Source organism: Macaca fascicularis, chromosome 1, assembly GCF_037993035.2.
Source record: "Macaca fascicularis isolate 582-1 chromosome 1, T2T-MFA8v1.1".
Classification (NCBI taxonomy): domain Eukaryota; kingdom Metazoa; phylum Chordata; class Mammalia; order Primates; family Cercopithecidae; genus Macaca; species Macaca fascicularis.
In genome coordinates this window covers 168735263-168763160 of record NC_088375.1, presented here as the reverse complement: position 1 = coordinate 168763160, position 27898 = coordinate 168735263, and the positions used below count along the sequence as shown (strand labels likewise).

At 36.6% G+C, this 27898-nt stretch overlaps 1 protein-coding gene across 2 annotated transcripts in view; it reads left to right on the top strand.

Annotated features, from left to right (window-relative positions):
• The window catches only part of PDE4B (phosphodiesterase 4B), a 589505-nt gene that overhangs the window by 127845 nt on the left and 433762 nt on the right, over positions 1 to 27898 (top strand). For both annotated transcript variants that reach the window (XM_074004574.1, XM_005543133.5), the window contains exons 2-3: positions 10976 to 11088; positions 16333 to 16571. Coding sequence is in view for 1 of the 2 variants with exons in the window: in XM_005543133.5 (XP_005543190.1) it covers positions 11047 to 11088; positions 16333 to 16571 (281 nt within the window). In the remaining variant the exon portion in view is untranslated. The remainder of the gene's footprint in view (positions 1 to 10975; positions 11089 to 16332; positions 16572 to 27898) is intronic.

Here is a 27898-nt window from a genome sequence, read left to right as displayed (position 1 = left end):
TGACGATCATTAAAAAGTCAGGAAACAACAGGTGCTGGAGAGGATGTGGAGAAACAGGAACACTTTTATACTGTTGGTGGGACTGTAAACTAGTTCAATAATTGTGGAAGACAGTGTGGCGATTCCTCAATGATCTGGAACTAGAAATACCATTTGACCCAGCCATCCCATTACTGGGTATATGCCCAAAGAATTATAAGTCATGCTGCTCTAAAGACACATGCACACATATATTTATTGCAGCACTGTTCACAATAGCAAAGACTTGGAACCAATCCAAATATCCATCAAAGATAGACTGGATTAAGAAAAGGTCACGCATATACACCATGGAATACTATGCAGTCATAAAAAAGGATGAGTTCATGTCCTTTGTAGGGACATGGATGAAACTGGAAACCATCATTCTCAGCAAACTATCACAAGGACAAAAAAACAAACACTGCATGTTCTCACTCATAGGTGGGAATTGAACACTGAAAACACTTGGACACAGGAAGGCGAACATCACACACCAAGGCCTGTTATGGGATGGGGGGAGAGGGGAGGGATAGCTTTAGGAGATATACCTAATGTAAATGACGAGTTAATGGGTGCAGCACACCAACATGGCACATGTATACATATGTAACAAACCTGCACGTGGTGCACATGTACCCTAGAACTTAAAGTATAATTAAAAAAAAAAAAAAGTAAAAACTAAAACAACAACAACAAAATAAAGAAAGGAAGAAAGAAAGAGGAAGGAAGGAAGGAAGGAAGGAAGGAAGGAAGGAAGAAAGGAAGAAAGAAAAAGAAAACAAGCAAGCCTGGGCAATATGATGAAACCCATCTCTTCAAAATACACACACACACACACACACACACACACACATATTAGCCAGGTGTGGGAGTGTGCACCTGTGCTCCCAGCTAATTTGAGAGGCTGATGTGGGAGGTTCAGTTGAGCCCATGAGGTCGAGGCTGCAGTGAGCTGTGTTTGTGCCTGGGCATAGAGCAAGAGCCTGTCTCAAAATAATTTTTAAAAAATTTAAAAAAATAAATAAGGAAATGATAGTTTCTAAATATGAAGATTCTTAAAGACCAATAAAAATGTATTTCTCTGTTCCTTTATGTTCTATCAAAACAATATTATGTGGCATTCTAGTATTACCACAAGAATTTCAGTCTTCTGCTTTTGACATTGTTTCTTTTTACATGCTTGTTTTTCATATGTGCACATAGACCTGAATCCCCTGACATTTTAATAGAGCTGGGACAGAGAGGCCCAAATTAGATGTTACTTCTAGGTAGGGAATCACTAGCAGACTTCATAAACCAATTATATTTCAGTTAAGCCAGTAAATATTAGGCCATTAATTCATTTAAAGTCCTGGGAAGATTTCTCACATTTTTGTTATCTTCCTCTTATGAAGTCTGTAATGATGTAGTATTTATATTTCTGATAAAGGAATGCACAGAAATTTTGTGTGCTTGCTTGCTTAAAACAAGAATGAACTGCCATCCTTTGTTGTTTCAGTCTTCTTCACAAGAAACGAAAACTTAGTTACTTGGTGATGAGTGTCTGGGGTTTTTGAGTCTAAAAAGAAGACTTAGACCAAATTCCTGTCTGTGTCTCATATACCCCATGAAACATGTTTGAACAGCACTGTACAGGTGAACAATTTTTAAAAGTCTAGAGACATAGCACTTGTGAATGAATGTCAAGCGTCTTCTCTATTAACTTAAAAAAATTTAGTATTGGATTGAAGCCTAACTTAGAAGAAAAAATACTTAGTGAATTCTTGTTGAAGCATAAGATAAACAGACAAATTATTATGCTTAAGTTATGTTTTAGATATACAGTTTTATACACACAATCTACGTTTTCCAATTTAATGTAAATTTCTATGAGATTACATAAAAGAGTAGCTGTTCATGGGCTCCATATGTTCTGCCAACTGCATATCTCTTTTTTTTTGTTTCATCATTTAAAAAATCTTCTGATTCCTTTCTTGTTCTGAAATACCACTTTTATTCCCACTTATCCTGTTTCTTGGCCCCTACCCATCCTCATTTGCTGCTTGTTCTCTGATAAATAATGCTTATTTGCTGCTTCCAAGTGGCAGCAGAGGTAATGGTTGATTTCATGAGCTCTGCAGGCATAGTGCCTGGGTGTGAATCCTGTCTCCCTGCCTTTTCCTAGATTAGTGAGCTTAGATGAGTCATTCACCCTTTCTGGGCCTCAGAATTCTCCCCTGAAAAATGGAGATAAAAATAGTTGTGAGAATTACATGAGATGATAGATTTAGGGACTATAGAAGAGTGCCTGCCATAAAGCTATTCATACCTCTGTCAGAAGAGTAGGAATATGTATCCTGTCAATATAGCTGACATTTGCAGTTTACCAGGCATTCTGATTCTGTTTCCTGCCCCCTCCTATCTGCTGCTTTTGAATTATCACACTTTCAGGGAATCTAGCAAGAGGCCTCAAGCCTATCTAGTCTACTCATTCAAACATTTTCCAGCAAATATTTATTGCTTGGCACAAGAGATATAGTGGTTGGCGGTTCTCTCTCTGAGCTTCTGGGAGGCATAAACCTATTCATTCATACAAACAAATATGTAATTGTGAAAAATACTGTGAATGGAAAAATAATGTGATGATACCTTCTTACAAGAAGGGGAAGTCCATAAAGGCTTTTCTGAACAAATGACATCAAAGCTGAAGGCTGAAGAATGGGTTAGCCAGGCAAAGTTGAAGACATGTTACAGTGTAGGAAAAGTTCAGAGACAAGAAAGGCATGCTGGATACACTGTAAAACCAGTCACTGTAAAACCAGTCGAACTAAAGCTAAATGAGTTACAGGGGAGAGTGATGTGGCATAAGCATAAGGTGGGGAAGCAAGTGGAAGCCAGAATAGGAAGTTGAGGCTTAAAAGTCAAGCAGGGACCAGATCTGTAGGGACTTATATGATTAATCTTCATATTAAGGGTTTTGCATTATCCTAAAAATTACAGAAAGCATGAAGAATGCAAAGCTGGGGATTAATATAAGGAATTTTGCATATTTAAAAGATCACACTGGAGAACAGAGAGAGGAGGACTGGAAGGACTTCTTTCTTTGTTCCTTAGTTACAGTACCTGGGAAAGGACAGTAGCCTCCTCAACGAAGCTTTCCTTGATAACATCTTGCCCATAGAGGTGGCCTTCACTCATTTTTTCATCTGATTAACCCATGATCTATTGCACTTCTCACACTGCACTGTGAACCTGGCACAGGCGAAGGTGTTCAGTATTGTAGGATGAATAAGCATTGATTCTCCTCTCCTAAGATGAGACAGGGGCATTTTAAGGTCAAGAACTATATATATTTTCATCTTTGTATTAGCCACGGCATCTAGCAAATCCCTACCACATGTTGGGCTCTCAATCTTTTGTTGATGTTGAGAAATCAAATGAAAAGTGGTTTTTGATGATGGATGGAAATAGGGGTTTTGGATCATGGATGCAATTTAATTTTTTGTACTCTCATTGAAAGTTGGTAATATTAATTGAGATCTAGAGTGGCTGTTACTAAATACCTCTGAGGGTAGCGTTAGAAGATCTCAATTTGGGCCGGGCGCGGTGGCTCAGGCCTGTAATCCCAGCACTTTGGGAGGCCGAGTCGGGCAGATCACGATGTCAGGAGATCGAGACCATCCTGGCTAACACGGTGAAATCCCGTCTCTACTAAAAATACAAAAAAAAAAAAAAAAAAAAAAAAAATTAGCCGGGCGTGGTGGCGGGCGTCTGTAGTCAGCTACTCGGTGGCTGAGGCAGGAGAATGGCGTGAACCCGGGAGGCGGAGCTTGCAGTGAGGGAAGATCAGGACACTGCACTCCAGCCTGGGGGCGACAGAGCGAGACTCCGTCTCAAAAAAAAAAAAAAAAAAAAAAAAAATCGAAATTTGAGAATGAGCACATACCCAACAAATACTTACTAAATTAATTGAATGTGTTTCAGCCATACTTGCCTTTTACATCTGTTTGTAGATCCGTGGTTTATTTTAGGAGACGGAAAAAATTCCCTAATCCATCCTCAACCTCCTCTAATGCCATCTTCACTTTGGCACAGTGGTAACTCAGAGATGAAAACTCTCAGGTGTGGAGAGAGCTTGCAATACCAGGTTATTAATAGATTTGAATACAGGGCTTTTTTTTTTGTTGTTGTTGTTTTCCTTTTGTTTAAGATGAAACAAAAAATGGCTGAAACGAAAGTGATTTGTGGTGTTTTAAACTATAAGAGATTAAGCAGTGGCTACTTTATTTTAGACTAAGAAAAATAATTCAACTCTTTAAAACTTTCCACTTAGTATTTACTGCAGGGAAATTCACTAAGAAATTCATTAAGGCATTATTTACACAAGCAGAAACATGGGATTCGTTGTCACTTTCTCTCTGTTGTGTTATTGTTGAAAATTAGCATTCAGCTCAGCAAATTGAATACTAAGAATTCTTTTTTTTGTCACCATGTGTATTGATTTCAAATTTATGCCCGATTAGTAATTTACAAAGAACATATTTTATAGTAGAAATTGGTGTAAGTGGTTGTTCTGGAAACATGGGTTTTACTCAAAGCAGCATTTAGCCTTGCTACTTTGCGTTTTGATGACTGTTTAAAAGGATGCCATTATCTCTTCATTACTTATTGTTCTCTCAGGATAAGCTAATGGTTTAAGTTCATATTAATTCCTAGCACTTTTCAATTTTTATCTCAAAAGTCCTTGATACTTACTACTTAATTGAAAAAACTGATTCTTCTCTCTCAGCAATGTTTATATCTAAATATTGAGCAACTTTACAAATAAAATGACCTTTCTTATTACACATACTTTTTTTTCCCTCAAATTTACTTGCTCTTTATTGTTTGCATCATACAACTTCAAAAATTTTGGGGAGGAAGCACATTTGTCTCTGTTTATCTCCGTCATATTAAAATCAGAAAGCAGCAATAACTGGGTACAACAGTCCTGAATTTCTAAAAGTGTGATGAGAGCAGTAGATGAAAATTAAAGGGGAAAGTCTAATATTTTATGTATCAAATTCTGGATATGTTTATCTAATTGTTGAGTCTTGAGAGTTGTTTTTTATAGTTTGTGTTTATTTCTGCTAGTTTTCTGGAATTTCATTGGTTTCATAAAGTTTATGGATGATTATACTCCAGTCCCTTTATTTGACAGTTGAGGAAACCGAAGTCCCAGAGCTAAGTGGATAGCTATAGCTAGGTGGATGTAGGGGCTGGGAGTGGAGATAGCAGTTCAGGCTCTGCTTTGTCCAGCAAGTCTTCCTTCAGTTCACAGTACATTATATGCTAGCACAAACAGAAAACCTTTGTTTTCTTGAACTAAACCTTAATGTTAGTTATAAAAGTCAAGATCCCATGGTTTAGTTTTGAGGTTCTTAGACATTTATACTTTATGAATTGTTAAAATTTCCAAAGAATTAGGAGACTGACATAGAATTGCCAATTTTTAGTTTTCTCAGTTCAGAACATTGAGAAACAAAGCAAAAATACACCATTGCCTCATTATATTATTGTCATTTCATAAAGGGACATTTTCTCATCTAAAAGAAGATGAGTAGGACATTTCCTGTTAAGCTAGAAAGGACAACTGTAACCCAAAACAGTGAACTAGAAGCCATCAAACTATCCACGTTCTGTAAGGATAGACATACACAAGTGTGGTCTGGTGCCTCGCTCTGAGGCAGAGGCAGCTAGTTGGGTTCTGATTCTAATCCTCATCCTGGCAACCTCTGAACTCTCATGTATATAGACTCTAGATGGGGAGAAGAGGTGTTGGAGAAGTGCGTTATTGGCCTACTGAAAATGAAGAACCATTTCTAGGACAGAAGTACCTTCGACAAAGGACAGGCTAACTTCTGTATCCCTTAGGCTCCAGTTAGGAAAACAAAGGATTTAATACAAGCAATTTGTCCATTCTCCTGGAAGAATAAAGAAGGTCTCCTCTCTCCAAGTCTCTTCAAGTCTCCCACCAGTGATTTCCATTGTCAACACCTAAAGGTAGCCACCTAGATAGAGAATCTGTTAAATGTAGTTTGCAATGTAGTCTGTAATGTAGTTTGATTCACATAGCAGAATTTAGAATGATTGGCTTAGGGCTGCAAGACATTGGTAAATAACTGACAGTATCTTTTCTCTCCATTGATCACTTATGTAGAAGAATTTTGTGCTTTTATGAGAAGGAGAAAGAGAAGTGGAGAGATACAGCAGGGAACAGAGAAGAAACAGCAGTAAAGCAGCATATACATTTAGGTGTATCTGTACATTTAGTATACATACATTTAGTGTATATATTTAGTGTGACCAGGATGCTTGAGCTTATTCTAGATCAAGTGGACATGCAGCTTGAGTCATCATGTCATTATTCCAATCAAGAGAGTAGACTATCAGGCAAGGGGACCTCACCAACAAGAGTTTCAATATGTGCCAATGAGGGTGGAACTGAGGAGATGAGCTAAGTTACTTCTCTCCAGTGTGAAAGCTCCTACTGCCCCATTAGAGGAAGGGCCTCATCTCAACACCTGCCTTAGAGAAGGCATCAAAGTGAGTCTGATTTTACCAGAGAAGCAGAGACGCTCAAAAAAGGACTGCAATTAAATGCCTAGTTAAGTAAGAAGACTTTTCCCTCTTGTCTTTAATTCTTCTACTCTGCCGCAATATGGAAAGAGCTAGAACCTGAAGATAAAAGTAGGGAGGAAGAATAAAAGAGTAGAACATTCTCTTTTCCCACTCCAAGTCCCAGACACTGACCACTGAATTAAAACAGTTACAAGATAGGAGTTACGGAATCAATCTGAACTGTTGTTAAGGAGGACAGAATAGATTTGATATTACATATGGAAAAGTTATTGGAGAAAAATGAAGACTACTTCATATCTGTGCTCTACTGAGTTCAGAATGTTCAATAAATCAGTTACATAAGAAATAGAATGAAAGCTTTTTGAACATCATCTCCAAAATAAAAGATATTTTTTAAATTGGAAAAAAGTAGTATTTTTTAAACTCAAAATATTACTTTTGTTTTTCTCATTTCTGCATGGTTTTGTCTAGCATGTGTCCATGATATAGAATTTTAAAATACTTATCACTATTCATTGAAATTCCTTTTAGCCAAGTGTCACTAGTACTGATAACTCTAACCTGTGAAAGGTGAAATTCACACTATTAACACAGAAGTCAGGGTCTTTTTCCTCATTTTAACCTTTAAATATCTGTTGAGAAAGGGGAAAAGGAAAAGGTGCAATTATATAAAGAATATTCTAGTCTGAATAAAACAGAAAATTATAAAGGACTAATATAAATTTAAAAGCATCTTTTAAGTGGTTAAATATAAAACCACAGGGAAAACTATTAAACATATATCAGAAATGGAATCTGCCATCACATTTATCACCTTAGAAATTTTTAGAAATACTTTGTTTTAATGAAGCATATGGTGTTTTGTTTATTCAGAAGCAAATTTTATAAGGGACAATAATCTCAGATTAAGAGAACCTGATCTGTCCTCTCACTTACAGCATTTGCCTTAAATATGAGGTATTTAAAAACTTTAGTATCTTTTAATATCACTTATTTTTGTCCTTACACTAGCAGGGAGCATGGCTCCAGGAAACTGATCAACTTAACTTGTATTACCAACATCAGAAAAAAAAGATACAAAAACCATTTCACTTAGTTTCACCTTGAAAAGATGTAAATAAGACCCAATCAGCTGTACAGTGATAGGTTAATAGTCTTGGTTTTAGAACAAGAATGTTCTGGTCTTAATCAGCAGAGTGCATGCCTTTGGGCAGGTTTCATTACTTTTCCCAAGACATGATGCCCTCACTTGTCTTGATAATTGTGCCTAGCACATTTGGTTGGTTGCTTTTATGATATCATTGAAATCATGTATGTGGAGTGCTTAAAAATGACTCAAGGTAAATCTTCCATCTCTGTTAGCCTAAACAAAAGGCAGCAGAGGTTCCTGAAAAGAATCTCCATTGTCATCTGTGAGTGAGGACACGAAACTATTTCTGACTTACAAAAACAAATTGAGATAATGCTTGCTGACCTTTTCTCAAAGTATCAAAACCAATCTAGATCTCCAAGTAGGTTCTACTCATTTATTCTTTGAATACTTATTTATTGAGACTTGCTTGTGTCAGTCACTGTGCTAGGAACTGAGGGGAGATATTTAACAATTCTGACTATTGTCAAGTTTTGGAAGTAGGTCTGTATTAGTCAGGATCCTAGTAGGAAACAGATTGTTCTCTTAAAGAGGATGAAAGAAAGTTTAATGGAAGTACTATTTACAAAGGGTATAGGCAGGGTTGAGGATAACCAAAAAGGGCTATGAAATACTAGGAGGCTAGCAACAGTAGGAAGCTGCTTCCGGTTCTACAGCTAAATAGGAAGTCCTGCAGGATCTGTGACCTCAAGCAGAACATTTTAGCCATGGCTACACTATGGCCAGCAGACTTTCCTCCTGCCCTCTGATCTTTTGCAACTGCCTCCATTGACTGAACATACCCAGGAGCCAGAGGGCTAGACAGCACCTGAGGGCCAGCCTCCCAGGGCACAGACCAGAATGGAGAAGGGCCAAGAGTGGGTCTGAAGGGGCAAATGAGGAATATCCCAGAAAATAATCAATCTATATTTCTTGCTGTTTTTGGTCTTATATAACATATGTTGGCTTTTTTCCCTAAATATAAAATAATGTATTTTTATTGTAGAACAGTTGGAAAACTGCCTTGTAACTTGTGATCCTGCTTTTTCCGAGCCAGGACATGTGTCCGGTTGAAGACACATGAATTTATACAGTAAGTTATCATACTCAAAGGATCATAAAACAAAATTATTTCCATGGCTAAGACCTTACAAAAATACTCTTGCTTCTCAAAAGATCTACTGATGTTACCCTGGACCATTTTGCTCTCTGCATGATGGCATCTTTCTACATGTGTTGCACTCTTGGCACACCTTTTTATATTTTTGAATATTGTTCTACATTATCTCCACTGAAGAAATTCAACTCACTTAGGAAATCTTCTATAACCCTTATTCCATTATTCTATTATTATCATTATTATATTATCATCATTTCACACAGCACCTTTAATATTTTTTATATGCTCACAACTTTACAGTTATAATCATTGAGTATGTATAGTTTTATATCCTGCATTTAAAACACATTTAAATCTTGCTTTTCTTAAATTTAGGAGTTTGAACTTTTTTTTTTTCAGGTTTAACCCTACCTATAGAGGCCCTCGATATTGACTATAAACCCTGATGAAATATCTCTTGTTACTTGTCTACTTTTGCTGGGTTTCAACCAGCCTTTGAGTAAAAGCCTTAGAATTCTGCCTACTGCTGTTTGGTCAGCATTAGAGGGGCATCGTAGTTCTAATCATCCTTTCGTGTATGCCGAGGAAATTCTTTTCCTTGGCATATTGAATCAAATACCTGAAAAGCCCGTGGGGTTCTCTCCCTAGAGCACTTATAAAGGCAAAGTTTCTCCCTTCCCCCATTCTCTTATCTACTTTGTCAGTTTCACTGCCAACTCCTGCATAATGTAGTCAAATTATGTGTTAGAAATTCAACCCTGGTTTCCTGGGTGATGGTACAATGCCACTACTTAGTATTCCTAGTCACACAGCTACAATTTCATCATGCTCTTAATCTATATATATCTTCATGCTAGAGAAGCAGACTTTTTAAATAAAGCATGCATTAAGGGTTAAATGGACACAGTGAAAAAATATATAGGAGTCCTTGAGCTCAGCAATAATACAGGATATTTTTGGTACTAAGACCTTGTGAAACCATCATATGGACTAATACTTCTCGGATTTTGTATTTTTTATATTACATCTTTTTTCAGTTAAATTCTGCAAACACAATTCTTTGTGTTGTTTTGTAGTCTATTGTATGACAACTTTATATTTTAAAAATTTTATTTTAGATTGAATGGTACACGTGCAGGTTTGTTACACGGATATATTGAGTAATGCTGAGGTTTGGGCTTCCGGTGAACCCATCACCCAAATAGTGAACATAGTGCCCAATAGATACTATTTTACCTTTTACCCCCCTCCCACCCTCTTCCCTTTGAGTGTTCATAAACCAGTGACTGCTTTGCCTTTGGTTTCTACGATAAGAGTGCACCCTTAAATTCTGGTAGTGTTATTGAGGTTCTTTGTTTCTACAGTGACTTCCAATGATCTACACAAAGCAAATGTCATGAACTAGAGCATCTGTATCTCAAAATAGCTAGATTTCTGTGACTTAAACCAGGAAATTCAAGCTCTAACTACTGGTTGCTAGAATTTTCTGTGATAAATAATTGCCTACTAGTTTATGCACTAGACATATGAAAGATTTAAACTGGAGGTAAAAATGACAATTAAGGTTTTTTTCTTTCATGTATATATATTTTGTATTGGTTTACTTTTCTTTACTTTTTTGACAGTATAAAGCAGTCATATTCTTTAAATTCTGAACTCGTCATGTTTTAGCTATGTTACCTTGGCCAAATAATTGTTCTCTCTGTTCCTTTATTAGAAAAAATGATGAAAATAGTCTAACAAACTGTTGCAAGCATCAAATAAAATATTTTATGGGAATATACTTTGTAAACTATAAAGCACCTGTGTAAAATGCATATTCTTTTTATATTCTTCATGATCATTATTTGGGAGCCTAATTGTTACTTATTATTCTTACTATCTTTTCCCAAATAGCTTTGTACCAATTTCTTGGATTTTTGTATTAATATTTTGTGAAGCTCTTTTCTCAGCATATCACATTTAATTGGCTTGGTAAATTATGATGTTTGGTTTTGCATGTACATGTTACACATTTCAAATGTTACTTTAGAGAGTATGCCACATATTTTTCTTTGAGGATACAGAGCTGTTGTTTTTTTTTGTGTGTGTGTTTTCTCCTGTAGGTATTAAAAAGTGTCAGCAAAGCTGCATTGAATAACAGACATCCTAAGAGGGGATATTTTCCACCTCTATAATGAAGAAAAGCAGGAGTGTGATGACAGTGACGGCCGATGATGTAAGTTCCAAAAGGTCCCAATCATGTTCGGTCTGTTCAATAAAGAAGTCACTGGATAATTCTATTCAAAGGGCAGCTGGGGGTGTTCAACACACCACTCTGTGACTAGGTGTTTTTCTGACATGGGCATAGCCAGCACCTGGATCTGGCATTCTGTGAATTGGACAGCAGGAGCAATACCCTCTTTGCATCTTGGAAATGGGCTGAGTTTCACTTTTATGGTTTTCAATCACAGAACCACCAATCTCTAGTCTACGCCCATATCCTCACTCTCAGACAATTCCTCTTTCCACACTGCTTGCATGATCAGTTCTCTGATAACTTTCTTCCACACTTTTACCCATGTACAGCTAACCCTTGAAAGTCACTTCCTGTGGTGGGGTTTTTGACAACTACTCGTAAGAAACTTGTGATATACATAGCCCCTAGGCCTTGCTATTCAAGTGTGGTCCTTGGACCAGCAGCATTAGCATTACCTGGGTGTTTATTGAGAATGCAGAATCTCAGGCCACACCTCAGACCTACAAATCAGACTATATTTTAACAGGATAGCAGAGTAAATAGGTATGTACTTTGTTTGAAAAGCCCCGATCTAAATCATCTGAAGAAATCTGTAAACTATCTTCTATAGCTTTGGATCTTGGTCCTTAATTATCTCTTTGCTTTCAACTGACCAGTCCTTCATTAGTGTGCCTTTAATTGTCTCATCTTTACCCAATTACTGTTTGTAATTGAGCTAAAAATTATGTGCGGCTGATCAGATATGTGAAAGGAAAGAAAGGAGGGAAGAAGGAAAAGTAATTTTCCTTGTTTTCTGTAATAACCCATCTTGTTAAGCTCCTATTTCACAGATGCTCACCCCGTGGGCCCTGTGGGCCCTTTGCCTCATAGCAGCAAAGCTTTGGCAGGAATGTTAGAACTAATTCTCAGCTTTCTTCTATGTTCCCTGTAGGACCCACAGTGCAGAGGGAGAGTTAGGTGTGCTATTTAGGTTCTTGCTTCCAAAATACACTCCTTTTCCATTGCCACTTCTATTTTTTTTGCATGTCAGAGAACCTAGTTAATGTGTTCTGTTCTGTCACTTGTGGCAGCATTTACTTCTTTTTTTTTTCCTCCCTTCCTAGCTCCTGGACTAGAAGGGCATTTCCTTTAAGTTACAGTCTAAGTTCTCAGGACCAACATTGCTCAGGATATCTAAAATAAAACTTCTGGGATTTAGAAAACTTTTTTTCTTAAAAAAAGAAAAAGCCTTGGGATTGTCCCTTAATACTATTTGTATACTGTGTGCGCCAGTATTTTGTTTTTTGGAAGAATAAAACTGATCAATGCATTCCATCTATAAAAGATGGACAAACCATTAATTCTTTCTCATCGCATCCTTGAATAATAATCCTGATCCTCCCTGAGGGAATAGTGGGCATAGTCAAAACAAGAGGAAGGTTGCCTGCAGGAAAAATGCAATGGATATGAACATTAACCCCACCATATTGGATAAATATTACCTAGATTTGCTCTGTCCACTATGGTAGCCACTAGCCACATGTGACTGTTAAGTACTAGTCTGAATGGAAATGTGCTGTAAACATGAAATAGATCTTGGATTATGAATATACAGTGCAATACGAAGCATTTCATTAATAATTTTTGATAATATTACATGTTGCAATATCATATTTTGCATATACAAGCCTAAGTAAAATATGTTATGAAAATAAATTTCACCTGTTTCTTTTTATTTTTTAAATGTAGCTACTAGAAAACTTAACATTACACCTTTCACTCTCATTTGCATTTCTAAGCACAGAAATTATATATGCAAATATATTAGGAGATTGTTTCAAAGAAGGGAAAATAGTAAGAGTGATAATAATTACCTCCAAAAAACTACTCTTCTAATTGATGGTGACTGCCAACAATAAAAATCACAGTTTTCGAAGAAAAAATTGCTTTCATTACTGTCTCATAGAGTATCATGACATTTAGCTTTGATTGGGACTCTGACTGCCATTCACTGCTTTCCATAATTTCCATTTCTGATTTCATAAGGCTTAAAAAATTCTGTCCTGTGGTCCAAATTGAATGTGTACCAAAGCACAGTAGGAGACCTTAAAAATACCTTATTCCATTTTCTCACTATGAGTTTAACCAGAAGAATTCAAAAAGTAGAGAATGCTTCAAAAATGACTGAAATAGAAAAAACAAAAGACAAATAATAACAGCAACAAACCCTTGACTACTTAAGCACCAGCATTTCTCATCTGTACATTTCAATGGTCCCAACTTGGTTGGTTTCAATATGGGGCTATCACAAAGAGCTGTCCTTTGGTGTCCCCTGCCCCTCCTCTCTGCAAACTTCTACTTAGGTGCAGGATTTTACACTACCTTTTCCTTTGTGACAACCTTTTCAAATTTTATTGGCAAGAATATTGACTTTTAAACAAACAATTATTCAGAAACAGAAGGATAAACCAAAACTAGATTTTTCCTTAGGGATTGTTCATATTATCAGGTGAATTTTGGAAACCATGATGCATTTTAAAAGTTGTGATTTCCAGAGGTAACATTCAAATTAATGTTCCTTTCCACAAAATCTTTGAAAATTTAGGAAAAGAAGTTCAAGATCACAAATCAGTAATTGAGAACTGACTAAACTAAATTTTACTATGAGGTTTTTAGTAATTTTAGGGTAGTGGTGTATAAATTATTGGTATGAATTACAGAGTGCGAAGTAATTATGAATAAATCTGCATGAGTTAATTAGTGTTTGTAAAACAATATTAAGTTTTCATCTTGAATTTAATTTCTGACAAGCTATTCCATTATGCTCTTACTTTGTGGCAATGCATTTAATGTTAACTGAGGTCTTCTGGAACAAATCTTTTTAACTTAAAGAATGATTTTAGATTTGAAAATTCGAGCTTGTTCGCAAATTAGTGTGGGAGATATTTTGTGATAGGTGTGACTTTTTGTTTTTCAAATAACAAGTACCAAATAGTACCCATTTAGGTCACTTACCACAATTAAACCTCATTGGTAATAGTTCTTTTTTCTAAAGGAGAAAAATATCTGATAATCACATTAGGAGGCTAGGGTGGTTGGTGGTTTAGCTACATGATAGGTATCCTTATTTCTGTTCTTTGGCATGGTGTTTCTTACATAAGAGATAAAGTATATATTCAAGACTTTGCGTTCCAGATAACCAGTGCTTTCTTTACATGCATATTTGGAACTAGACTGATTTACAGTTATGATTTCATTTAGTTTGTTCTTAAATCTCTTCAGGAAGGTGTTATATATTTTGTCTCCTGAAGTAGTTTGTCTTTCAAAAAATAAGCATATATATTAGTTTTTCCCTTTAGCTTCTAATTTACACATGTAGACACACACACACACACACACCATACAGTAAGTGCCAGACCTACAATGGATTTAATATAATAACTAATTACTAAACAGTGAAATACTGATACATTCCAGAATGTTTCAAACTCTGGAAAATTTTAAATTGTTTTGTCTTCTTCCTGATACTGAACTGTGGTTCTACTGAATTTCAAATAAATAGTATTTTAAAATTATAAGTCAAGCAAAGAAAATATAATGGTATCCCATTTTCTGGTATGGAGGGTGGGGCTCCTGAAAATTGTCAAACCTGTTTTTGCCCCGATTTCTATCATCAAAATATAGTCTTGCATGCCTCAGATAAGTATAAATCACTAGATTATATGTTCTGTGAGAAAAGATACCATTCCTCTTTTTGCTATTGTATCCTTCTTAAACAGCACAGTGCACAATAATAATAGATGTGTGTCAAATGTGTGTTGAATTAACACAGCTAGCCTCAAACTTGAGTTAATTATCCTTGTATGAATTAGGATAGGGGCCATGGAGTGGAGGAGCGGAGGGTAAAGAACTTTGTTTAAACTTTAGGAGGTCTAGTCGCAGGTTTCCTAACTTGAGTCTGAAGGGCTAGAAGGAAATACCTGTCTTTAGGGTCACAGAGTAATTTTTAGGTGAGAGACTAGCCCGATACTAGGACTTCTGTTATTCTCTGCTAGCCAGGTGTGGACAGCAAAATTCTAACTTTTAAACCTTAAGTTGGTATCAGTGGCCATTGCAGGACTATAACATTTTCTGTTTCAACTGGTATGAATGGTACACCAGGAAGAGGCTCATTAGGGCCTCCCGCTCCCAACAATCTCAGGACCCACTGTCACCAAAAGATATGGGAAGAATAAATAACTTGTATCATTGAGTATAGCACAATGTCTTTGTCTTCTCACAAAGTATATGATTAATGTCAGCATTAGGGCATGTACTTGAACATGGCAGTTCAAGACTGGATAAAGTATACTTCTTTTTCTGAATTTTTACACAATTTGACCAAAAAATTATATATATATATATAGATATATATCTATATATATGTATCTCCACTTGTAAGAAGACCTTTCATAAGAACATAACAGTCACCTCTAATTATCAACATTCCACTGTTCTAAGATACAAAATATTTTTACCTTAAAACACTGAATGGCTGGGTTCAGTGGCTCATGCCTATAATCCCAGCACTTTGGGAGGCCGGGACAGGCAGATCACCTGATGTCAGGAGTTTGCGATCAGCCTGGTCAACATGGTGAAACCCCATCTCTACCAAAAATACAATAATTAGTCAGGCGTTGTGGCGCGTGCCTGTAGTCCTATCTATGTGCGAGGCTGAGGCAGGAGAATCACTTAAACTCAGAGGAAGAGGTTGTAATGAGCTGAGATCACTCCAACCTGGGTGACAGAGCAAGACTCCGTCTCAAAAAATAAATAAATACATAAAATGCTGAACAAGAAACTTTATATTTTCTCATAGTTTGTTCCCATAGTTGAAGAATGATAACATTGATTTCCAAAATATATTTTTAATTTTAGCTAATATCATTTTAGCAAATTATGAAAAAAAATTAAAATAGAAAGGAAAGAAGGAGGCCTCCAATCCACATGCTACAACTGGTAAACATTATCTATATGCCTAAAAATCTTGAGGAATATGCACGGATAAGTTTATTCCAAAAGCTGAGAATCAGCCTCTTCTATTGTTTTCTCTTAAGCTTTTGACATCAATGTTAGATTCTGATTGTGAGATGATCAGGACATCATAAGTGACAGCTTGATCATTTAGTTTCTTGTTTCACTCCATTTAACATTTGAATTTCATTTTCTTTCTCTTCTTTCTTTCTTTCCCTGTGGTTCCTCCAGAATGTTAAAGATTATTTTGAATGTAGCTTGAGTAAATCCTACAGTTCTTCCAGTAACACACTTGGGATCGACCTCTGGAGAGGGAGAAGGTGTTGCTCAGGAAACTTACAGTTACCACCGCTGTCTCAAAGACAGAGTGAAAGGGCAAGGACTCCTGAGGGAGATGGTATTTCCAGGCCGACCACACTACCTTTGACAACGCTTCCAAGCATTGCTATTACAACTGTAAGCCAGGAGTGGTGAGTAGCCTCAAAATCAAATGTCAGTTCTAAATTTTTATTTTCCAATTTCTCCAAACATGATTTCATAGTATTAAAATGTGCTTTTCTGTGAAATAACTAAGACGATTGACATTTTGAGAATTTGTTTCCCCTTAGAATCAAACATAAGGTCTTGTAAACAGTGGAGATATTTTCTAGTTCTTCAGAGTGGAAGGAACATGCTTCATTTAAAGCTACTGAGGAAGGAATGAGATACATTTACATTAATGTAAAGGGATAGCAAAATTACTGCTTATGATCTAACTTTTTAAAAAAGAGCTATACAGTGTGCATCAGTATTTTTTGACTTAGAAAAACAAATTACATGAGTTACTATATGTATATGATATTCTTATTGCTGAACTCCACACTTATCCCTAACTTCTCTTTATTATCATCCCATTTTATTAATCTCAGTTTGTGATTATCTATAAAATAAACACTTCTTTGTAAATTGAAAGAGTAATGAAAATTGTGCTGTGATAGATGCTGGGACTATTTTGCAGAGTCTATATTTATGAAAGAGGCTATTTTAAACTAGTGTTGAAAAGTTAATCATCTAATCTTACAATTGTGGTTATCATGCCATGACTGCTTCGAATATGTGCTTTATTATGTATTTAATAATTAGTACATTCTCACTTTTTCTCTTCTGTTTTCCTATATCATTTTAAAATACTTTTTCAAGAATTATTGGCTTACATATCATGGAGATTTATCATGAAAATGAAAAATAATTTCTCGGTTTGATATGATTTTAAATTAATAATGTGTTGCTTTTAAAATAGCTTTTTGTTTAAATAATTTATCAAGCTGAAAGACTAAACATTAAATTATTGTACAACATTATTCTAGTAAATCATTAAAAATCTATGATTTTTATGGTGTACCATGTACCTCTGCCACATGCTGAGCTCTCCAGGGCTGATGACTAGCCCAGTATGTGCTCTTTGAATAATGATATACGGCATCTTGACATCCTTTAGTTAATGTTTACCTGACACATTGAGAATTAGATCACTGAAACTCCAGGTATCATAGTTAATAGCATGAAATATTTAATCAGACAATCCGTGTGATAGAGAATCATGCTAAAACATTGTAAAGAAAATGGATTAAAAATTTGAGAGGCACTGTCTTATATCTTCTGTTCAGCTGAATTAACATTATATAACAGTCATAGCCAATCATGGAGAACTAAAAGGGGTAGGGCTCCCCTATAGGGTACTCAATCACATGGCTTATGTGATTAGTCTTGATTTTGCATCTGTATAATTACAGATTTGGAGTCTTAAAGATTTCTAGATTTATTTTTCAGCAAGTTGGCAGTGATACAATTCTACCAGTTGTTAAAGTATTGAGATGTTTTCATACCAGTTGGTAAATATATGCTTTCTTGAGCTCTCTGATTGCCCCTACTACTATCCCAGACTATTCTCCAGAAGTCTCCAGAAATTCTCACAATCTAAAAGCAAAGAGGTGAAGACTGGCACAGAGGAGTCTGGTTTTGGTGGGTGCTGGTGCTATATCTGTTGTTAGATAATTTTGAAAAACACCTTGGATAAAATGTACAGTGCCTTGTAAAGTTTGAGTTCATTTAATTCAAAGACATTTTGGAAGTTGTAGAATTGTTCCTTCCTTAAAAATATCAAATCTAGACCCTGCCATTTGGGGCATGCTTGTTTATCTTTCCTAGTTGAATGTTTTTATTTTTAAAGGAGGGCAATAATATTTGTCTCATTGGCTATTGTGAGGATCAAATGAGGTAATCTATCTAAGGTTTTTTGCTTAGTAAAATGCATTCGGTAGGTAATCAGCAAATGTTGATTTTTGTCTTCTTGATCATTATCCAATAAAGATTTTTTGGAAATTAGAAACCATGTCTCAAGTATCAGTAGCCTTATTCTGGGTGTCAGTATTTTAGGGTGAAATGGAAAATTTAGCCATTATTCATGTTCAATAGTCAGTGAGCACCACATATTAGTAATTCATTTATAACATGCCTGTTTTATTTCAATTGACTGGCTACTTTTTAAAGTATGAGAGTAGAGTATGCAGTTATCAACTCTAAATTTATTTTTAAATATAAGTAACTAAAAGCGTTTCTGAACATCTCTTGAAAATCCGGCTTCCACTGAAATACTGATAGCTGAAGACTGGTGGAATTATTGGTGAAGGAATCTGATTAAAAAATGATTTGACTAGAAGTGAGGAAACTGGGTTCAAATTATGATCATTGCCATCAACTTGATGAAAGTTCATAGAGATAAGGAGTACTGCCTGCGACTATGTGAGAGAAAGAATTGTGCTTACCACTTAGAGTACCAAGAATATGGAATCAATTTCCATGCCAAGACCAGCAATGAGCAAATGTTTTCTGTAAAGGACCAGATAGTAAATATTTTAAGTTTTATGAGCTTTGCAGTCTCTGTCACAACTACTCATCCTTGCTGTGATATTGTGAAAGGAGCCATAGCCAATGTGTAAACAAGTAAGTGTTGCTGTGTTCCAATAAAACTTTGTTTACAAAAACAGGCAGCAGGCTGGATTTGGCCTGCCAGAGTTTGCTGATCCCTTTCTAGACTACTAAACATCTCTAAGACATGATTCTAGGATTTGATAATTGCTTTCACAGTTATCAAGGACAAAAACTGACTTTGAGGTCCTGGCTGATGTGCTAAATAAGTCATAAATATGGGACGATGTGTTCTAGATCAAGCTATCAAAGACAGTGAAATAATTTGATTCAGTTCTAGTGAAAAGTATTGCTCAATTTTATGTAAAGTTTTATCTAAAAACATTAACATGATTTTAGGATGTGTTTATTTGGAGAAAACTGGCCATCATTACAGCAAAAAGACCTGAAATACCAGAATAGTAGTTTTATTTATCATGGAGCAAGAAAGAGTTAGAAGGGACTCAAGCCCAGTTTTATTGGGTGATTTCCATTTTGTAGCCTTTCAGATGAGTTTCTATTATAATACAATCTCCAAAAGACAGAAATGAACAAACAATGGAAATGGTAATACCTACATTTCAGAGTCATGAGGAAAATTAAAGAAAAGGTTTGCTCTGCATATAGCAGTCACTTGTTCTTAATGGTTATTTTGATGTTATTATTATTGTGATTTTTATTGTTAAATTTAGACTGAGCAGCCAAAATTATGCATTTTCTATTATTGGAGGTTTTAGGGAAACTTTACCTCCTGAGTTCTTGGAACCAACTTGGACATATGATGAAGGAGGAATTCAGGTATGAAAGCAAGATGTTATCTTTAATACTGATAAAATTGATATTGAAAATATAATTTATGTCTGTGGGCAAGTGGGTTCCTAATATTGAAACCTATAATTACATAGATGCTAGACCTGGGCAGGATCACTTCACCTCTTACACACACATATATAGAAGGCCTACCCCTACAAAACTTGTAGCATGGAGGATCTGTAGAAATCCTACCCACGTGAGAAAGTAGAGGGAAGGACTGAATTGTACATGGCCAGTTTCTCCTTCTGAAAACACCAACAAAGATTAAATTATTCATTCTCCCTGGAGAATAGCGAGTAAGGCGGCAGAAAGAGGCTGGAAATGTGATGCTGGTGGCATTCTGGACACTTGCAAGGCATATCAAGCATTTCCCAGTTTTTAAAATCTTTTCACCTTAACTTCAGGGGCACATGAGGGATGTGGCTGTTCTTTAGAGGAAGATATCGGGAGTATACCAGTACCGACTTACCGCCATCTTTGTGAAGCTGTTCTCGCAATATCAACTGCTGCCCTTTTGTGTATTCCCCCGACCCCTGCCGCCAAAAAAAAAAAAAAAAAAAAAAAAAAAAAAAAAAAAAAAAAATCTGAATTCAAAGTTTCCTGCTGTTGTAACCTGAAGTTCAAAGAAATGAAGTTCTCAAATTTATCCTCTGTGTATTCTTGATTTTCTCATTTTGTTAGCAGGATCTTGAAGCGTGGTTTAGAGGGAGGGTTTCCTAACCAGCTGCAGCCTAAGTCATCTTCCGCTGTAAAGGCTGTAGTTTCGTCAGACCCTTAGAAATTGTATTAGTATAATACCAAGTCTCTGATGGACTTCACTTTTTAAATAGTTACTGATGTACCAAATTTATCAATGCAATTCTGCATAACCAAATTTAGATAATAAGCCAATTCTGGGCCGTGAAATCTAAGTTAATCTATAACTTTAATCTTCTTACATGAGGATCTTAGAACACTTTACTTTTTCAAGTCCTTCGCTGTTTACAGTTTGTTTTTATGTATTTTAATTATCTGTCTCTCTCTCTATATATCTTACCACACAATACATTAGCATTTTTTTTTTTTTTTTTGCATTCACCGTTTGATTTGGATTTTCCCAGATATTTACCAATATTTTTGGTTTTAATTCCTCCTCATATCTTTGACCCTCTGCTGGGATTACTTGCCTTTTTGCCTGAAGTAAATTCTTTAGAATTTATTTCGGTTTGTCTGAAAATATCTTTACTTTATTTCAACACTTTGAAACTATTTTTTCCCTGCTTTTTGTATTCTGTTGTTACTATTAGGAAATCAGCTATCACTCCAATTGTCTTTCTTGTAGATGACCTGTCATTTTTTTTTTTTTTGTCTCTGGATTTGAGCAGTTGAACTTTACTGTGCCTAAGGGTGGATTTCCTTTTATTTATCTTATATAAAATTTCCCAGACTTCTTGAATATGTGAGTTTATATCTTCCTCATCAGATCTAGAATATTCTTTATCATTATCTCTTCAAATATTTTATCTGCCAGTCTTTCTCCTCTGCCTTTGGACTTCTGACTAAATGTATTTTTTAAACTTACTTCTTTATCTTCCATTTCTTTTAATTTATTCCACTTTTTTCCTCATTTTGTCTTTCTGGGCTGCATTCTGATAATTATTTCTAATCTGCCTTCGAGTTTGCTAATTTTTTTTCAAATGACGTCTCATTTGTTATTAAACCTATTATATATTTTTTTCATTTTGATTATTGTGTTTTTTAATTTTAAAGTTTTTATTCATGTATTTAAAAATATACTAGATAATCTTATGTGGTTTTCTATTCCCTGCATGTATTCACTACCTATTACTGCATAACAAATAATCCCAAAATTTACTGGCTTAAAATAACTAATTTTTTATCTCAGAGTTTCTATGGATCAGGAATCTAGCTGTGGCTTAGCTGTGTGCCTCTAGCTCAGGTTCTCTCACAAGGATGAAATCAAGTAATTGGCCAGTACCGTAGTCATGTACATGGGTGGAAAGGTGGGCAGATCTGCTTCCAACCTCACCAACATGGTTGTTGACTGGCTCAATTCGTGGCTCTGGCTGACTAGAAATACCAGTTCCTTGCCATGTGGGGCTCATAGACCCATGTGAAGGCTATTTATAACATGCTAGTTTGGTTTCTCCAGAGCAAGTGTTTTGGGAAAGAGAGACCAATAGAAAGTGAGCAAGACAGAAGTCAAAGTATTTTGACAACTTAATCTTAGAAGTGACATCCCATCACTTTTATATATTCTGTTCATTAGGTCTTACACATGCACAGGGGAGGGGATTCTGCAAAGGAATAAACAAGGAGGTGGAGATCACTGGAGATCAGTTTAGAGGTTGTATATGGCTTTGCAGATATTTTCAAGCTTTAGAAAGCAAGAATAGTTATTTTATTGTTTTGCTCATTTTAGTATCTAAAGTTTTCAGTGATTCTATTTTTTATTATCTTTGTTTCCTGATGGTTTTTGCTCATGCTTTTAAAAAACTTTATTAAGAAAAATAGCCAATGCATGCTGGGCTTAACACCTAGGTAATGAGTTGATAGGTGCAGCAAACCACCGTGGCACATGTTGTATGTAACAAAACTGCACATCCTGCACATGTACCCTGGAACTGAAAATTAAAAAAAAAAATTCCTTACTACTATTTAAAAAAACTTTATTAAAGTAAAATCAGTGTGCAAAAAAGTATACATATCATAAGAGGGCATGTTGATAAAATTTCACAAATTGGACACAACCACAAAACCAGGAACAAAATCAAGAAACAAAACTTTACTAGTGTCTCAGAAGCTCTTCTTATGCACCCCATGAACCCCTATGCCATCACTACCTCCTCCATACATCTAACAACATCTATTAGTTTTGTCTGTTTTTGAACTTTACATAATGGAATCACATAATGTATACTCTTTTGCATTTCACTTATTTATTGCCCTCAACATTAGGTTTAAGAGGTGTGCTTAATTGTATTGTGTACTGCCACAATAAATTAAATGTCATTGAAACATTATTTGTAGGCACAATTTAAGGTATCAGAATAAGGTTCGTCATAGAGAATTTGCACTTGATTCTACCAGGTCTATAGGGGCATTGGGGCATTGGTAGATTGATTAGAGGGTTTCTCAATCATCTGGCTGAAACATGATCATAATCTGTGAAGGTCCATTGTCTATGACCCCACACCCTCAACCACTGGCCCTGCTTGAATTATCACTGAGGCTACCCTTCTGGCAGTCTCCTGGATGTACAGTAGGGGTGTTTACTTCTATTTTACCTTTGCAATGAGAAAATAGCCCTTTGAAATTCTGGTTTAATTTGGGAAGACTCTCCTTTTGAATGCCTCACCCAGGCATGGCTGGGCTTTGATTACAGTTCCCCCTTGACCCTCAAGGACATCAGACTGATGTTAACTTTTCCTCTGGGTGGTAAATATCCTCAGGGCAAAAGCAGCTTTGGTGTCCATTATGTACTTTTGGTGAGAAACGTACCCTTATACTTTGGCTTGCTATTTCCTTACTAACTTGACATTTCTTTAGTAGCATCAAGAAAGTAAGATGATACTTTTCCTTATTTTTAAAGCAAAGGTTTTGTTGAGATAACCTTGCTAACAATATTACAGAAACCTTTCATAGCTACTTGCTATGGAGATCTTAGGTCCTTTCGTTCCACACTTGTTTTGGCTATAAAATTGCCTTTAGTACATTCTTAAACTGAAGTTTCTGATGACAATTCTTAAGTGTGTGCTCCCAAGGGTCTAGTGAGGAACTATTTCTTTGACTTTTGCTCCTGAAGACACTATATTTCCCCAGTATCTGAATGTTCTTGGCTTTGAGTAAAATGTTTCCTTATTTTATCTGGTAGATATTAGTGTCTTTATTGTTTTATCTCCCTTTCAGAAAGAAACATCTGAGTTTGCAGTAGTTTAATCTGAATCTTATTTTAGTGTATTTTCTTCCTTCGTACTTGTAGGCCTACATGGAGTTGATTACTTCACTTCTTTTACTTTTTCTTGCTATTTGATCTAGGTATTGGTAATTATCCATGGATGAGGATAAATACCAAATACATATACAAACACACACACACACACACACACACACACACACACACACCCTTAAGCATATCATATTCAAACTACAGCAAACCAAAGACAAAGATAAAAATCTCTAAAGAAATCAAATAATAAAAATAGACATATAGAGGAACAAGAGTAATAATTATACTGGACTGTCAGAAACCACGAAAGCAAGAAGAGAGTAGAGTACATTATTTGAAGTGTCGAAATAAAAACCTTCACCAGGCTAGAATTTTCTAACCAGCAAAATTATCCTTCAAATGTGAAGGAGAGAGGGAGACTTTTTCAGACAAACAAAACTGAGGAAACTCACTGTCAGCAGACCTACTTTATAGGAGCATCTTAAAAGCATGTTTATTCATCAAGAAGAAAAATGATATAAAGCAGAAACATAGATCTACACAAATAAGAGTGCCAGAGGAGAAATACATGAATATAAGATAACATTGTTTAGTTTTTTCAAGCTAAACTTTTTTAACTATATAAAACAGCTGTTTCAAGCAATACCAACAACATGCTGGGTGATTATAGTATGGGGTAAGGGAAATGAAAGACAACAATGTGAAATAAACAAGCAGGAGCAAATGGGAATATTCTGTTTTAAGATATATGTACTACATGTGAAGGTAGACTTAGGTTACTTAAAATATACATGTGTATTATACATATAATATGTATGTAAATATATATAATATATATTATCTTTATCACATCTGGAACAGCAGCTGCTATTGGAGTCACCACTTGGTTAAACTTACGATAATCCACCGTTATCCTCCAAGACCCATCTTTCTTCTGCACAGGCCAAATGGGAGCGTTGGATGGGGATGTGGTGGGAATAAACACCCATGTGTCTTTCAAGTCCTTGATTGTGGCACTAATCTCCACAATCCCTCCAGGGATGCAATATTGTTTTTGATTTGACCTATTTTTCTAGGTAGAGGCAGCTCTAATGGCTTCCGTTTGACCTTTCCCACGATAATAGCCCTCACCCTAACAGTCAGGGAGCCAGTGTGGGGGTTCTCTCAGCTGCTAAGAGTGCATGTGCCAATTATGCACTGGGGAAATGACCACAGGATGAATCTGAAGACCCACTGGATCCACTGTGAGTTGGACCTGAGCTAAAACTCCATTAATTACCTGACCTCCATAAGCTCCTGCTTTAACTGGAAGACCACAGTGACATTTTGAGTCCTCTGGAATCAACGTTAGCTCAGAGCCAGTGTCCAGTAGTTCCCTAAATGTCAATCATTTCCCTTTCTCCAATACACAGGTACCCTGGTAAAAGGCTGGAGGTCTCCTTGGGGAAAGATGGGAGAAAGATTCACTGCACAAATTGTCGGTAATGTAGTGGAGTCCTTCCTCAAGGGGACCTGGCCTCCCTTTCATTCAAGGGATTCTGGGTCTGTAAACTGGCTTAAGTCTGGAAATTGATTGAGGGTATTATGTATAAGTCACTAAACTCCTTGCCTCTCATGAGTGGTGAATGAGGAATGTCAAATGCATCTATTTTGCATTATATCCACGCTAAGGACTATTAGTTTTCTCCATACTATCAGAAGTAGAGTCCTGAGCATTATTGAGTCTAATCATATTAAGCAGCCAACTCCAGAAACTCCCAAACTAATGAAAGAACTCCATCCTTAATATCCTGTTCCTCTAGAACCATTCCAGGTACCAAAATCTATGTTTGTCAGATTTCTGTAGAGGGACAGAACTGCTAGGATACAAAGTCCCACAATAAGCTGTCTGTAAGCTTGAGAAGCAAGGAGAGCCAGTCTGAGAGTCTCAAAAACTGAAGAACTTGGAGTCCAATGTTTGAGGGCAGGAAGCATCCAGCATGGAAGAAAGATATAGGCTGGGAGACTATGCCAGTCCTTCCTTTTCACATTTTTCTGCCTGCTTTATATTTGCTGGCAGCTGATTAGATTGTGCCCACCAGATTAAGGGTGGGTCCTCCTCCCCAGCCCACTGACTCAAATGTTAATCTCCTTTGGCAACACCCTCACAGACACACCCAGGATCAATACATTGCATCTTTCAATTCAGTGAAGTTGACACTCAGTATTATTAACTACTACAGAGGGCCACTATTCTCCAGACTCCAGAATGATAGATCCACTGACAGCTTGTATCCTGTACCTGGAAAAGCCACAGGCATTCAATGTCAGCCGTTAAGAGCAGCCATGGGGGGTTGAGCCCTGCAAGGCCATAGGGGCAGAGCTGTCCAAGGCCTTGGGAGCCCAGCTCTTGCATCAGTGTGCCCTGGATGTGGGACATGGAGTCAAAGGATATTATTGTGGAGCTATACAATTTAATGATCACCCTGCCAGGTTTTGTACTTGCATAGGGCCTGTAGCCCTGTTCTTTTGGCTGATTTCTCTCTTTTGGAATGGAAATATTTACCCAATGCCTATACCCCCATTGTATCTTGGAAATAACTAACTTATTTTTGATTTTTCAGGCTCATAGGCAGAAGGGACTAACTTTGTCTCAGATGAGACTTTGGACTGTGGACTTTTGAGTTAATGCTGGAATGAGTTAAGACTTTGGGAGACTGTCGGGAAGGCATGATTGTGTTCAGCAGTGTGAGAAGGACATGAGATTTGGGAGGGCCCAGGATCAGAATGATGTGGTTTGAATCTGTGTCCCCACTCAAATTTCATGTTCAACTGTAATCCCCAATGTTGGAAGTGAGACCTGGTGGGAGGTGATTGGATCATAGGGGCACTTTCGCATGAATGGTTTAGCGTCATCCCCCTAGTGCTGTTCTCATGATAGTGAGTGAGTTATTGTGAGGTATGTTTTCTTTGGAAATGTGTAGCACCTCTCCCCCCTTTCTCTTCTTCCTGATCCACCCATGTAAGACATAACTGCTTCCTCTTTTCCTCCCACCATGATTGTAAGTTTCCTGATTGTAAATTTCCTGAGACTTCCCTAGAAGCAGAAGCAGCTATGCTTTCCTGTACAGCCTACAGAACAATGAGCAAATTAAACCTCTTTTCTTTATAAATTACCCAGTCTTGGGTATTCCTCTGTAGCGATGTGAGAATGGCCTAATACAAAAAGGCATACAGTTTGGGAAAAAAGAAATAAAATGATCTTTGCAGATGACATGACTGTCTTTACAAAATATCCTAAAGACTGGCAGAAACAAACAAACAAACAAACAAACAAGAAACACCTCTCCTTGAAGGAAATAATCAATATAACAAGGTTTCTGGATATATAGTTAATATACAAAATCAGTTGCTTTCCTATACACTGGCAATGGACAATTTAAATTTGAAATTATAGTGATAAAATGTCATTTACAGAAGTGATACCTTCCTTCCCCCAGCAAACCCACCAATTTAACAACAACTCACAGACAAATTATCTTACTGAGAAATCCAAAACTAGTTGAGAGGCTCCTGCACCCAGACACATCAAATCCCACAGGAAAATTCAGGACACCCTCATTTCTGAATCCCTACCCACAGCTCAATGCCACGTGATCGAAAGGAAAACCCTAGCTCCCATCTTCTCCCTGGGGAGTAAAAGAGTTGGACCATGTGTATGACACCCTTCCAACTTCTTCCTCCCCAAAGGATGGGCCTCTCTCTTTCCAGTCTTGGAGGAGTAATGGAAGCATAATCTAACCATCCAAGGGCTGGTAAGAACACAGACAGAAGTTTGCACTGACAGTTCCCATATCCTTTCCCTCAGCTCAACACAGAGCAAGAAAATGAAAGATCCCTGCTTCCAGCATCTTCTTGGGAAGGGAAGAGTTAGTCGGCTTGGCCAATGCTCCAGCTTTTCTGGCAGCTTCCCAAAGGACTTCCTCTGTCTGGCTCGTTTTGGAGTACTTATGGGACCTGGCATACTCTAGCCAGGGGTTAGAGTACTCTACTCATACTCATTGGGGCCAATGAGAACAAATATGGTGGTTTGTTCTAGCATGCAACTAG